We start from the raw sequence: 13780 nt of genomic DNA on the forward strand, positions 1-13780 counted from the left end.
TGCCGGTGATAACTCACCTACTCTTCGTGAAAGACACCGAGCAACCAACAACCAACCAGCAACCAATTGATTCTATTCCCACGGCCATTCCGTAAATGTATACTCGTACTTATTCATCTGTGTGCATAGTTGAAGATCCCATCACAGGAGTAAGTAAGCCTTTGGAAACCAGGGCCATGGCCTGTTCCAAATCTGTTTAATGTTCGAATGATTACCAAACCTCATTAGTCCATTCCTGGCCTGTTACTCCTTTGGTAGCCCCATGAGGCTGCAGAGCAAGAGAAGGCAGAGCAAGAGGATATCACTGATTCGGTGAGACTCAAGGAAACCACTATCTTACCGTACAAGATCTTTCTCCCAGGCCTCAAGCTGCAGCATCACGGCGCTGAGCTCCATGTAAAGGTTGTTGGCACGTTCCAGCTTGCGCTCATAATGCTCACGGATGTCAAGTGCATGCCTATGGAGATTTTCCCATCACAAACCATTCTACTCTCTCTCAGCAATACACATACAGGGTGTTCCAAAAAAACAAAAACTTTGATTCTTAATATATTTCATACCACAAATGATAAAACAATACCCTTTGTTTTATATGATACAGAACCTCATAAAGTTTTCTTTATTTTCAGGTTTGGTGGTTTAATGTAAAAGAAAATGGCGACTCCACAGGAGAAAGCTCAGTGCGTTGGATCTCGTCTTGATGAGATCCTACATGCAATTTCAGCATAATTTCCATACAAGGTATAGAAGGAATCCGCCAACGCAGACTCATATCAGAGAGTGGTACAAGGAGTTTAAGGAGATTGGAAGTTGTCAGAAACACAAAAGTACCGGTCGAGCAAACACAAGTGCAGCAGATGTTGAACGAGTGTGTGAACCATTTCAACAAAGTCCCAATAAATCGATTTGATGCGCATCCAGAGAACTGAGACTACCAACCAGGACTGGACAAAGGATTTTGCATGAAAGACTGAAGCTTTATGCCGAAAAAGGTGCAGATCCTGCAGGAACTCAAACCAAATTATGGACCCAAACGCAAGGCGTTTGCACTGGAAATGCTCAGTCGTATAGAGGATGATGAAGATTACCTGAAACAGGTCATGTTCACAGACAAACCTTGCTTTCATGTATCGGGGCAGGTCATCCGACACAATTTGAGGATCTGGGGCTCTGAAAACCCCCAAAGTCCAAAGACAGTCCAAAGGTCAATGTGTGGTGTGGCCTTCTCCATGACAGCTTGGTGGGTCCACTTTTCTTTGCAGAGGATACAATGACCTCAACAATTTACATGAACATGTTGAAAAGATTCGCCTTCCCACAGATTGAAGACCTGCAACCTGATATCATTTTTCAACAGGTTGGTGCTCCCTCATTGGGCCTTAGTCATTCGAGCCGTCCTGAATGAAAAATTTCCAGGTCGCTGGATTGGCCGAGACGGACCAACCGCCTAGCCCTCACGAACACCAGACATAACCCCCCTTGATTTTTTTTTCTGTGTGGGTGTCAAAGATGTTGTCGACAACACCAAAGTGGCAAACCTGCAGGGTCTTCGTTCTCGGAACACAACTGCATGCACAATAGTGCAGCAGATAACTGCAAAAATACTTCGGTTTGTGATGCAAGCATGAAATTTGGCACAAATACTCTTTGAGGTCCACTTTTTTCAAAAAAGGTGCTGGACACGCAAAATTCCAAGATGGCGACCATTTTTCAAGATGGCCACCATATGCACAGAAAATTCCTCTTCTGCAGCTAAATATTTGAAACAAAACACAACATTAAGGGTGTAAACCAAAGTTTTTTGTGTCTAAGATTTTAGCATGATTATTCTTTGTAATGTAACACCTCACAGCATGGTTGTAACAAAGATGGCATCCAAGATGTCTGCCGCAAAACCAAAACAATGCTCATATTTCAGGAAATAATAGACATAGACTCATAATTTTTGGATCTATACCTAGGTTTTTGGGATCAACTAATTAGGTGGACATGGTTTTAGATTCCTAGTTCCCATGCATACTGCTGAAACAAAGATGGGAGTCCAAGATGGCTGCCACAATAGCTATAAACCATTGTTCACGAACTAGCATTTGGAACAAAATCAAGATTTTATTTTTTTTTAAGGTTTACTAACTTGACAGATATGGTTCATATATGGACAGAAAAATTCTTCCCATTTTGCAAAGGGAAAATCAACCATGGACGGTTAGTCGTCATAGGAGATGCTGAGGCCATGCTCATGCAGCATTTCTACCAGGCTTCTCTTCCTGGTTTTGGCAAAGATAGAGAGACCCACACTGGGAATGGTGTTTCTCTGTCTTTGGAGTGTCTGTGTGTTGCTGCTCCCTCTTTGTATCGGGAATATCAGTTATACTGCAGCAGCTGGGAAATGGCCTGGTCAGACTTTGAAGCCTCAAATCTGAGCTGTGATTTGATGTCTGCTCCATGTTCAACCATCCCGACGAATTGTAGGAGAATGGGTGGTATAGCATCTTTAACACAGCCTTCAGGAAATGTGCCATCAAATCTTGATTGATGGTCTAGTATGTCTCATCTCAAGATTTTTGCAGCTTTAGCCATCACAAGTGCATCAGAGTATTCTGATGCTTTTGACAGTGACAAAGCCACATCTTTCTGGAATGCTAAAAGCACACCTCTTCCTTTTTTGTGAGCTTCAAGCTCAGGGATTTCAGCCAATAATTTATCCTTTAATCTGGTGGCATTGACAGTGGGAGTATCAACAGCCAGTTATGCCAGACGTTGTTGGTATAACTGGTAAATATCTGCAAGGGGGAAGACTGTGGGACCGTCTGAATTCAGACTGGTTTCAACAATGTAATTCACCAATTCCGAAAGAACCAGTGGGTACACATCTGGTTCCTCCTTAGTTTGATGTGAGTCTTTCTCAAGACTTCTGAGATGGTATCTCTCTCTGTTGTACAGAGAAGTGAAACAGGCACGATGGTATTTTAGTTCCTGGGCAATGGCATCTCCACCACCCAGTTTTGCTAACAACCTGCCATCATTCAGTGTTTGAGCACACTCGTGCAGTCTCTTGTCTAAGTTCATGGTCATAACTTGCCGAAGGTCAGATTCAGGTGATGTCTTTTCACACATAATACATACTTGATGGCTAGTTCGTCGCTGCTTCACATGCCCTTCATCTGTTTCACTACCACGAGAGTCGGATCGACGTTTCTTGGCACGATCGAGTTTAGTGTTATTAAATAACAACCGACAACTCATGTGGTACTTTTCCTCATTCCTTCTCAGCGTTGCCTCTATACCTCCACCCTCATTCAGTCGAGCTGGGTCTAAACTAAATGGGAGTGCACTGATCTCATTGAATAGAGGTATATTGGTCGCTAGCATAGTATACCCATCATGTTCTGGGACATGATGGGTAGGAGGGGAAGTCAGGGCTTCATTCTTTTTGTCTTTTTGGCAAAGACAGCATCTAGTCCAGTCTGTTTGCCTCTTGGCTAAAATTGGATTAGCATCTGCCATTTTGATTAAGGCTGAGGGTTTATCCTTTTACCACCTTAATCAACGCACATTCCTGTATGGGATACGACTACGTTCGGGTGACCTACACCGAGTCCGATCATTCATCCAGTGTCATTTAAGTCCCGTGTGATCTGTACACCATTCGGGTAACTACATGAGCAAGTCATGTATAGCCCCCTTACCCTTGGCTCGGCTCTCCCGCGCTGGCACACCCTGTCAATTCAGGCGCGGCTATCTAACTAAATCTAGTAACTACAAACTACTGTTTACTAGCTACTGGATATGGGGCTGTTAGACAGCATTTGGGACACTAAACTAAACTATACTACAACTACTAGTCTATTACTACAGCATTAGTAAAGCTAGATCAGCTGACACTGAACCCCATGCTGAGTTACACAGCAGTGATGTCACCAGTGTGCCCTGGTTGTGCACTGACATCACCATTATAATTATGTTAAGCTTTCCTCCACCCTCTAAAATGCAATCTGACAAAATAAGTAATAATTCTAATGAAATCCATTATCTTTATTACCTATTTGCCGACTTATAGTACTTAGTATTTCTATGTTTATTCATTGATGAGATATTTTTAAGTTTTACGGCGGCCATCTTGGACGCCATCTTTGTTGTGACAGGTAATTTTGCAATATATGACAAACAAGTGAACATTTATGCAACAAATCAGAAAAAAGTATTTTACCACTAAATTTTGTGAAATGATAAATGATTATTAGCAGCTTGATTTTTCTGGAGATACGGCTTAGCAGGCATCTTGAAAATGGCAGCCATTTTAATTTTCAGCAGGAGCAATATTTTTGCATAAAGAGTGATCCTTGGAGACGAGAGATCATTTATGTTAAATTTCATGCTTGCATCATAGGATATTCTGATGAAAATAAGAAAATATCTTCAGCACAGTTCCTGAAATATTAGGATTTATAGATTTCATGGCAGCCATCTTGGACGCCATCTTTGCTTTGATCATTTGATTATGTACTAGAGCCCAGACAACATTCCTATTAGATTCTTTGACCCCTAAAACCTAAGTATACACTCAAAATATTATCTTTAATCCAAATACTTGCTTTAAGAATAATACTTTTCAATTTGGATGGCGGCCATCTTGGAAAATGGCCGCCATCTTGATTTCATTCGTGGCCAGCACCATTTTTTAACACAGTTGACCAAAGAGAGTATTTGTGCCAAATTTAATGCTTGCATCACAAACCAAAGTATTCTAGGGGTATTTTGCAGTTATATGCTGCACTACAATGGTTGACGCAAACATGCCGAGCCGAACATGGCAAGAACTCGTGTACCACCTTGATATCCTGCACCTGACAAACAGAGCTCACATTGAAGTGCATTAGTGGTGTCACAAAACTTTTTGAGTTTCTCGATCATAGAAACTAAAGGATGTCATTGGATCATTTGTGGTTCCAAATATATCAACAACCAAAGTTGTCCGGGTCTTTTTGGAACACCCATATATTCCTGCACAGTCTCAATGGATTATTGCACAACCCAACATAACACTTCCTCCAGCATATTAATGGACTATCGTGCAGTGCACTGATAGACCATTTACATATTGCCTGCAGAAGAAAGGGAGAGCGGGAAGGTTGGAGGAGAGCGAGAAGGTTGGAGGAGAGTGGGAAGGTTGGAGGAGGCGGGAAGGTTGGGGTAGATTTTTTTTTTTAAATGAGGAAGGAAAGCAATTGGGAGAATAAGGGTAAATATCCAGTTTCCGGTTTCTTTAATGGTACACAATGTTTTGCCAGCTCTGTGAGAACTTCAAACACGAACAATACACCAACGGATCTGGCCTGTCTAAATATTCTTGTTTGTTGCAAGTACTGATAATCACATCATGAAACATCCTTAACCCTCGTAGCCTGCTGAAACACATGTGGCTGCATATACACCTCTGCAACCACTTGACACTTGGCTGTGTGGTGTACCATCTCTCTCTATCGAGTGCAGCCTGTGGCTGCTGGTTGCATCATTGATTGGGACGCGGCTATGCCGCTGATGCAGTGTCCGTGTCCCCCTTACCAGTGCACTGGTACTAATTTTGCTGACCTCAGAAGGATGACAGGCCGAGTCAACCTCCTGGTGTATTAATTTAGCGGCCCAACGGGGATTGAACTCAGGACCCTAGGATCCCAAGCCGCCACCCTAACCACTAAGCCAACACCTGGCTTGTGGTGTACCATGCCAATGAATGATGACTGTAGATTCCACTATTTTCTTTAACACGGATCAACTCATCCATTCCAGCTCTCTGCCCCTCATCAGTGGCAATTTCAATTGCAACCATTCCAACTGGTTGGGCGTCAGCTCTGTAACAACCATCCATGGATTTTCTGATAAGGCTTTGTGGAACTCTAAAGACATGACCCAAACCATGAACATCCAAACCCACGTGTCTGGTAATGGTACACCCTGCCTTCTGGATTTGGGAAAGACAAACTTTCCTTCCAGTCTCTCCTGTCCCTCCACCAAGTTTTTGTTCAAGCCTATATCTCTGTGGCAACATTATCTTGCTAATCTCAAGGTTAGACTCTCCAACAGGTCTCCTCGTCAGTCATGGTGGTGCCTTGTAAACTCTATCTGCCACATACTCCCCACCTCCCTTCCCTTACCTCAAAGGATGTGACCACAGGCTCTGTTTGACAGAAAACAGAATGTCACAACTCAATGTTTGTCTCAAAATATTGGTACCCAACCCATCACACTATCACCAAATAACAGAACATCTGCTCAACCTTGTGTCTGGTCTTTCTCAACCGTGAAGATAGAGTAAGTTTTATCGATGGTGAACATGAATTGTCATTGTTGCACTGATGCTCTTGCCCTTTGTCTGCACTCCCCCAACTTGTGCATCTTCTCTGAACATCTCCCATTAGGGTGTTCCACTTTTGCCAAAGTAGTTGCTGGAATGAAGCACTATGTGCCGATCGATTCCACAAGTGAAGTGAGGTGATCGACCAAAGTTTGAAAATTTTCCCGCCTTTTTTGACCGCGGGCCGGCATTTTGAAATTTCAGGAAAAATCCATATTTTTGGAAATAATATTGATTTTTGAATATTTTAAATAATATATTTCTCTGTGTTTGGATGGCTGAATGCACTTCAGTAGGCACCGTTATGATAGCAAGTACCCGTAAATATTATTCACAAACTTGTCCCGACATTTTGAGAAGGGGTTGCCATTTTGGAAATTCAGTGAAAATCGTATATTTTGTGTATATCTAATGAAATTTTTTTATTATTATTCTTTGTGTACTTGCAGATAAACCTTGACTGACCAATGGTCAGGGCTCCTGTGGCTATGTGGGACAAGGTCGCTAGTTACAGGAAATTTTGCGAAAGTGGGAATTCTTTGCGTGTCGTATATGATCTTGCTGAAAGAGGAATTAAGCTCATGTCTGACTTTATTCATATGTGCAATGATGAGAAACGACGTCAAGCATTGCTACAGTGCGTGGAAGAGCACAGGAAGCTTTACCCAGACTATACAAAACAAACAATATCTTCTCTATAAAATATCTGTGTGGTTACTTGTTTGCAAGATTGTTATGTTGTAATATATGAAAACCATGTCCCTTAAAACATATTTGGTTGTTCTCATAATTAATTGATCATGCTCTCATTTGTCATTAATAATGTCTTTATGAAAACGCTACAACTGATATTCTGTAAATGCCTAACAATGTGCCATGCAATAATTGTCAAAATATGGGATTTTCAGTGAAATTCCAAAATGGCAACCCCTTCTCAAAATGTTGGGACAAGTTGTGAATAATATTTACGGGTAGTTACTATCATACTGGTGCCTACTGAAGTGCATTCGGCCATCTAAACACAGAGAAATATATTATTTAAAATATTCAAAAATCAATATTATTTCCAAAAATATGGATTTTTCGTGAAATTTCAAAATGCCGACCCGCGGTCAAAAAAGGCGGGGAAATTTTCAAACTTTGGTCGATCACCCAACTTCACTAGTGCAATCGATAGGCACATAGTGCTTCATTCCAGCAACTACTTTTGTAAAAGTGGAACACCCTAATCTCCCATCTACCTGGAAGTTAGCCAACATCACTTCTATCCAGAGTACTAATAAATGTCAGTGTGTGTTTGCTTGTTTGTTTGTGCGTGTCAGTGCGTCGGTGTGTCTCCTCCATAACTCCAAAACCATGAAACCTTGCGGCCTAAAATGTTGCATGCATACGAAAGGAATTCCAAAGGAGTGCATGAGTAAAATTGGGTGTTTGGGATAATTAATTTACACCCCTTTTGAAGATAATTAATAGCCTTTATTTAATTAGATCCTTTAGCAGGCGCATCCTCGGCCAGCTCGCTCTCCATGGGGTCTTAAGGCGCATCCTGGGTTACCTCGCTGGGGTCTGAAGCCGCCATGTTTTTTGACTTGCTCAATCATGCCTTGACTTGGAACAGGCCGCAATGATTTCTTTGCCATAAAATTCATTTTTTTCCCCACTTTCCTCACATGTATCGTCGAATGTTATATATATATATATATATATATATATATATATATATATATATATATATATATATATATATATATATATATATATATATATATATATATATATATATATATATATATATATATATATATATATATATATATATACATGCATACATACATACATGCATATATCATCTACCAGCTGATCATACCTACAAATCACTGGATTCAGTGCAATGTTTATAAACACCCAGAGACGACAGCATTCGTGACTTTAGTTCATTTCCGCACATGCCATAACCTTGAGAATCCCTTAAATGAGGCTGAATTACAAATTTTTAGCTCCAGAATTGAAGTGAGCAGCAGTTCCAACTGCTAAAAAAAAGTCTTAATTTGTCAAATTTGGACATACAGTAAGTCCTCGCTAACCGGAAGTTCACATATCGTAGTTTCGATTATTCGGAATTTAGTTTTAATGACCAATTTTTCAATTATCGCAAACATTTTATGCCTATCGTAATGTCATTGCAAGGAAAAACGCAAAAAAAAGTTTCAAACTGCCTGCAAAAAACAACAATCACACAGGATGCGCATAAACACACTTTCACTTTACTGCGCATGTACTGTACGCTGTACTGTACATATTCTCTTCACGCTCGCCTGCATACCTTCCAGTATGAATCCCAAGCGACCCGCAAGTCTTTTGCCGAGCACACCTCGTTTCAAGATACAACGAAAGGCTGTCACATTGAAGGTGAAATTGGATATAATTAAAAGACATGAACGAGGTGAAGGGACAACGGAAATCGGCCGCGCGCATGCAATCGCTGCATCGACTGTACATTCGATCGTTCAAAGTTTGGCAAAGATAAAGAAAATATCATAGATTGCGACCAGTTCGAGTGCAACGACACTAACGAGAATGAGAGATGGTGCTATGCACAACATGGAGCGTTTATTATGTGTGTGGATAGAAGATCAAACGAAACGTCGCATGCCTTTATCTCTTGCTGTGATACAAGAAAAAGCGCGTAGTTTGTTAGGGCATTGACCCACGATTATGTGATCAATTACTTCTCCAATCATGTTGAGAAGTACTCCAAGGAGAACAACATTGACAACAAATCTTTGCTGCTTGTAGACAATGCTCCTGCCCATCCTCAGCAAATGGAAGACTGGTGTGAAAACGTGCATGTAGTATTTTTACCACCAAATACTACCTCACCTTTATAGCCTATGGATCAGGGAGTTATTGCTGCTTTTAAAGCCTATTATGTTAAGCATACCATGCTGCAGCTTATCAAAAAAACTGATAAGGACAAGCTATCAATCAAGGAGTTTTGGCGAACATACAACATAAAAATGGCTTTGGAAAACATTAAGGATTCATGGGCGGAGGTGAGTGCCTCCACAATGAACGCTGTGTGGAAGAAAGTGTGGCCTGAGTGTGTCCACAATTTCACGGGGTTTGCTGATGTTCCGTTGATTACAAGTCAAATTGTAGACCTGGCGCAGGAGGCTGGTTTTGAAGAGGTTGACGAAGAGGACGTGGATGACTTACTGGAATCTCATGCAGAACCCTTAAGCAATGAAGATCTTATGGAGTTGGAACAGCAGTGGGCTCTTAAGGAAGAAGAAGATGCTGTGACACCTTCATCCGAGCATCTCACCATGAAAAACCTCAGCCAAATCCTCAGCTCGTTTGAAAGTGCCATAGAATTTGTTATCAAGCAAGATCCAAATCTTGAAAGGAGCACTGATTTTAGCAGTGTTGTTTATGATGCCCTTTGTTGCTACAAGGAACTTTATGCAGCAAAGAAAAAGAAAGCCATCCAGCCCACTCTCCATGCATTTTTCAAGCCAAAAGATGCAGCACCAACTCCATCCACCATCCAGGATGCTCCTTCAACCAGCTGCCAAGAGACCGTTCCCGCTGGTGAAGAAAGTGACAGCACAGTGTCAAGTGAAGAGGGGGACGATTCTGCCACTCCGCAAGTGTGACTTGTCCACCGCAATCAACTCCGTTCCTCCAGCCTCGGGGTAAGTCGCCACTACTCGAGGAGTGTGTTTTGTTTATTTGTGTTTATGTCCAAAAAGTTCCGAGCCAAAAACACATCCCCCCTTTAACACATTGGTTTCTATGGGAAAATATGTTTTGTTTAACACAGTTTCGCTTATCATAAGGTTTTCCAGGAACGCAACCCTTGCGAAAAGCGAGGACTTACTGTATTTGACATTTCAGGTGTCTCCAAGAGGTGTATGTTTAATATGGTTTGGTGATTGCTATCCATGTGCCAAGAGAGCCGTTTCGCATCAACCATTTCGTTGGAGTGCTTAAGCCACTTAGCGAGCGCTCTACAATATTCGCATTGTCACTGGATACTGTACAATCAATCGATTTGAACAATGTTCAGGGGCAACTTGTCTGCGATGGACCCGCGTTGTTCTGTGGTCACTTTGGCAAAGTTGAATAGAAATACAACAAATGAAACGTTTTGTTAACATCATGGCAGGATATCCGAAGCACACGTGCTCGCTCTAAGCTGTCAAGCCTGGGTTAGAATTCGAGCCCAGCTATAAACTTGACATCCTGGTGTTTCGCAGGCAGGGTGATTTGTCAATATGTGTGCTGTTAAACTGGAAGCCACATCTGCCAGAACCCGCCCCCCCCCATCCCCTTCCACTCTCCCCTTTTCTTTCTCTCTGTCTCTCTCCCTCTGGACATATCCAGATGGTGGTTATGTCTGGACAGTGGTTAACTCCATACGTGCCTGGACAGTGGTTATGTCCGGGTGGTGTTTGTCTCCGGACATGTCTGGGCAGTGTTTGTTTCCGGACAGTGTTTATGTCTGGACGGGAGTTTGTCTGCGGACAGCTTGGCTCCGGATGCATCCCTGCGGTGTCTGTCTCCAGACGTGTCCAGGCGGTGTTTATGGCTAGACAGGAGTTTATCTCCAGATATATGTGCGTGGTGTTTGGAATAATTTTGATGAGAGAATGAATCTTAATTTATGCTCCACTGCACATCTGCCTTCCCTTCCTCTCACCTCACGCTGCCTTTCCTTCCCCTACCCCTCTTCACTCTCCCCCATCTCCCTCTCCCCCCTCTTACTATTCCAGTCAGCGAAATGACAGGGGGTATTTGCTAGTTAACAATAATGATGCAAAAACAGATGCTTTAATGACAGAACACTCAGCTAACTTCCCATTATAAAAAAATTCATTGAATAAATCATCGCTGCTGACTTCAAGTCTTTCCTTTTTACAAACAGCCTGATGTCTTTATGACCATTAAGGATTTCAGAAAAAAAATCAGTATGGATTTAAAGCCTGGTGTTGGCTTAATGGTGAGGGAGGCTGGCTTGGGATCTTTGGGTCCAGAGTTTGAGCCCCGTTGGCCACTGAATTAACACCAGGTGGGGTTCAGCCTGTCATCCTTCCGAGGTCGGCAAAATGAGTACCAGTGTACTGATATCGGGGCACAGCATCAGCGGCATCGTCGTGCCCCAACAAAAGGATGGCTACCAGGAGGAGGAGGACGAGGGTAAGGAGGAGGGGAAGGAGGGGAAGGAGGAGGAGAAGAAGAAGGAGAAGAAGGAGAAGAGGAAGAAGAAACAGCTGTTCACCACCATCTTTCTTCTTCCATCCAAAACAACAATCTCTTCTCCCCCCGTTAATTCACCCCAAACCCATCTCCTTCAAATTCCCTGCTTTCCTTCCTGGAAGTCCCTGTCGTGTAAGGACCTGAAAGTCCCTGTCGTGTAAGGACCTGAAAGTCCCTGTCGTGTAAGGACCTGAAAGTCCCTGTCGTGTAAGGACCTGAAAGTCCCTGTCGTGTAAGGACCTGAAAGTCCCTGTCGTGTAAGGACCTGAAAGTCCCTGTCGTGTAAGGACCTGAAAGTCCCTGTCGTGTAAGGACCTGAAAGTCCCTGTCGTGTAAGGACCTGAAAGTCCCTGTCGTGTAAGGACCTGAAAGTCCCTGTCGTGTAAGGACCTGAAAGTCCCTGTCGTGTAAGGACCTGAAAGTCCCTGTCGTGTGAGGACCTGAAAGTCCCTGTCGTGTGAGGACCTGAAAGTCCCTGTCGTGTGAGGACCTGAAAGTCCCTGTCGTGTGAGGACCTGAAAGTCCCTGTCGTGTAAGGACCTGAAAGTTCCTGTCGTGTAAGGACCTGAAAGTCCCTGTCGTGTAAGGAACTGAAAGTCCCTGTCGTGTAAGGACCTGAAAGTCCCTGTCGTGTAAGGACCTGAAAGTCCCTGTCGTGTAAAGACCTGAAAGTCCCTGTCGTGTAAGGACCTGAAAGTCCCTGTCGTGTAAGGACCTGAAAGTCCCTGTCGTGTAAGGACCTGAAAGTCCCTGTCGTGTAAAGACCTGAAAGTCCTTGTCGTGTAAGGACATGAAAGTCCCTGTCGTGTAAGGACCTGAAAGTCCCTGTCGTGTAAGGACCTGAAAGTCCCTGTCGTGTTCGTCTTATTTAACCTGTGTACCCCACCCAGTCCCTCACCCTTCCACAGATCTCATAATGTCTCCGTTCCACACTGTTTTGTGCTTCTCTCTCCCACCCCGCTTGTCTCCTGCTCCCCTTGTTGTACATTCTGTGTGTTAGCTCTTACACGACCCTCGACATTGTGAATACAAAAAAAAAAGAAGTGTGCATTTCATCCCATCACTCACTTATGGACATGCTGCTTCTCTCTCAGCCATGATCAGAAGCCCTAAATCTCAAGCAAGAGGACAGGTCCGTATCCCTCGACATATCTCAAGCAATCAATACCTGGCATCCTGCTCTGCTAGCCAAGCTTGCTGCTTGCAGCACAAAGGGTTACCTTCCCACCAAGAACATTGCATTATACAGTATAGTACCCCCATCCAACTGACAGGCAGACAGCAGGCTGCATCAATCGATGCAAATGTGAAATTGATTAAATGCTGAGCTAACAAATGGAACATGTATTTCTATCCCAGCAACTCTCAAACGCCACCCTGTCACTCCAGGAGGACATCAAACAAACACACCTACACAGTGCCGATAGAAAGTCTGCAACCCCTTTCAAAATTTCACCTTTTGTTTCCTTATAATCTGGAATTAAATTGCATTAAATCGACTTTTTCCACCTTTATTTACACATCGTAACCCATAACTTCCAAGTGAAAAACAAATTGTACAAATTTCACAAAATTAATTAAAAATACAAAACTAGAATATCTTGGTTGGATAAGTGTCCACCCCCCTCTGTTAATGCTTGGTGGAAGTACCTTTGACAGCAATTACAGCTGTGAGTCTGTTGAGAAAGGTCTAAACCAACTTTACACACCTTGAATTGGGCAATAGTTTCCCATTCTTCTGTACAAAACTGTTCAAGCTCAGTGAAGATGAGTGGGGGGGGGGCTTTTATGGACAGCAATCTTCAAGTCATGCCACAGATTTACAATTGGATTTATTTGGGGGCTCTGAATGGGCCGCTCAAGGACATTCATCTTTTTGTTTCTTAGCCACTCCAGTGCAGCTTTGGCTGTGTGTTTTGAGTCGTTGGTATGCTGAAAGGTGAACTTCTGTCCCAATTTCAGTTTTCTTCAAAGGGCAGCAGGTTTTCCTCTTGGATTTTTCTGTATTTTTCTCCATCCAATTTCCCTTCTATCCTGACAAGTACCCCAGTCTCTGTTGATGAGAAACATCCCCATAGCATGATGCTGCCACCACCATGCTTCACAGTAGGAATGGTGTTCTTTGGGTGATGTGCTGTGTTGGGTTTGCACCAAACGTATTTTTGC

General features: G+C 42.8%; 1 protein-coding gene across 5 annotated transcripts in view; it reads right to left on the reverse strand.

Annotated features, from left to right (window-relative positions):
* The window catches only part of LOC147027402 (mitogen-activated protein kinase kinase kinase 13-like), a 71262-nt gene that overhangs the window by 10906 nt on the left and 46576 nt on the right, over positions 1–13780 (reverse strand). For all 5 annotated transcript variants that reach the window (XR_015057028.1, XM_085876762.1, XM_085876759.1 and 2 more), the window contains one exon: positions 341–457. Coding sequence is in view for 4 of the 5 variants with exons in the window: in XM_085876762.1 (XP_085732888.1) it covers positions 341–457 (117 nt within the window). In the remaining variant the exon portion in view is untranslated. The remainder of the gene's footprint in view (positions 1–340; positions 458–13780) is intronic.

The sequence above is a fragment of the Eptatretus burgeri genome, chromosome 4 (genome assembly GCF_056783735.1).
Source record: "Eptatretus burgeri isolate ZD-2024b chromosome 4, Ebu_testis_v1, whole genome shotgun sequence".
Classification (NCBI taxonomy): Eukaryota; Metazoa; Chordata; class Myxini; order Myxiniformes; family Myxinidae; genus Eptatretus; species Eptatretus burgeri.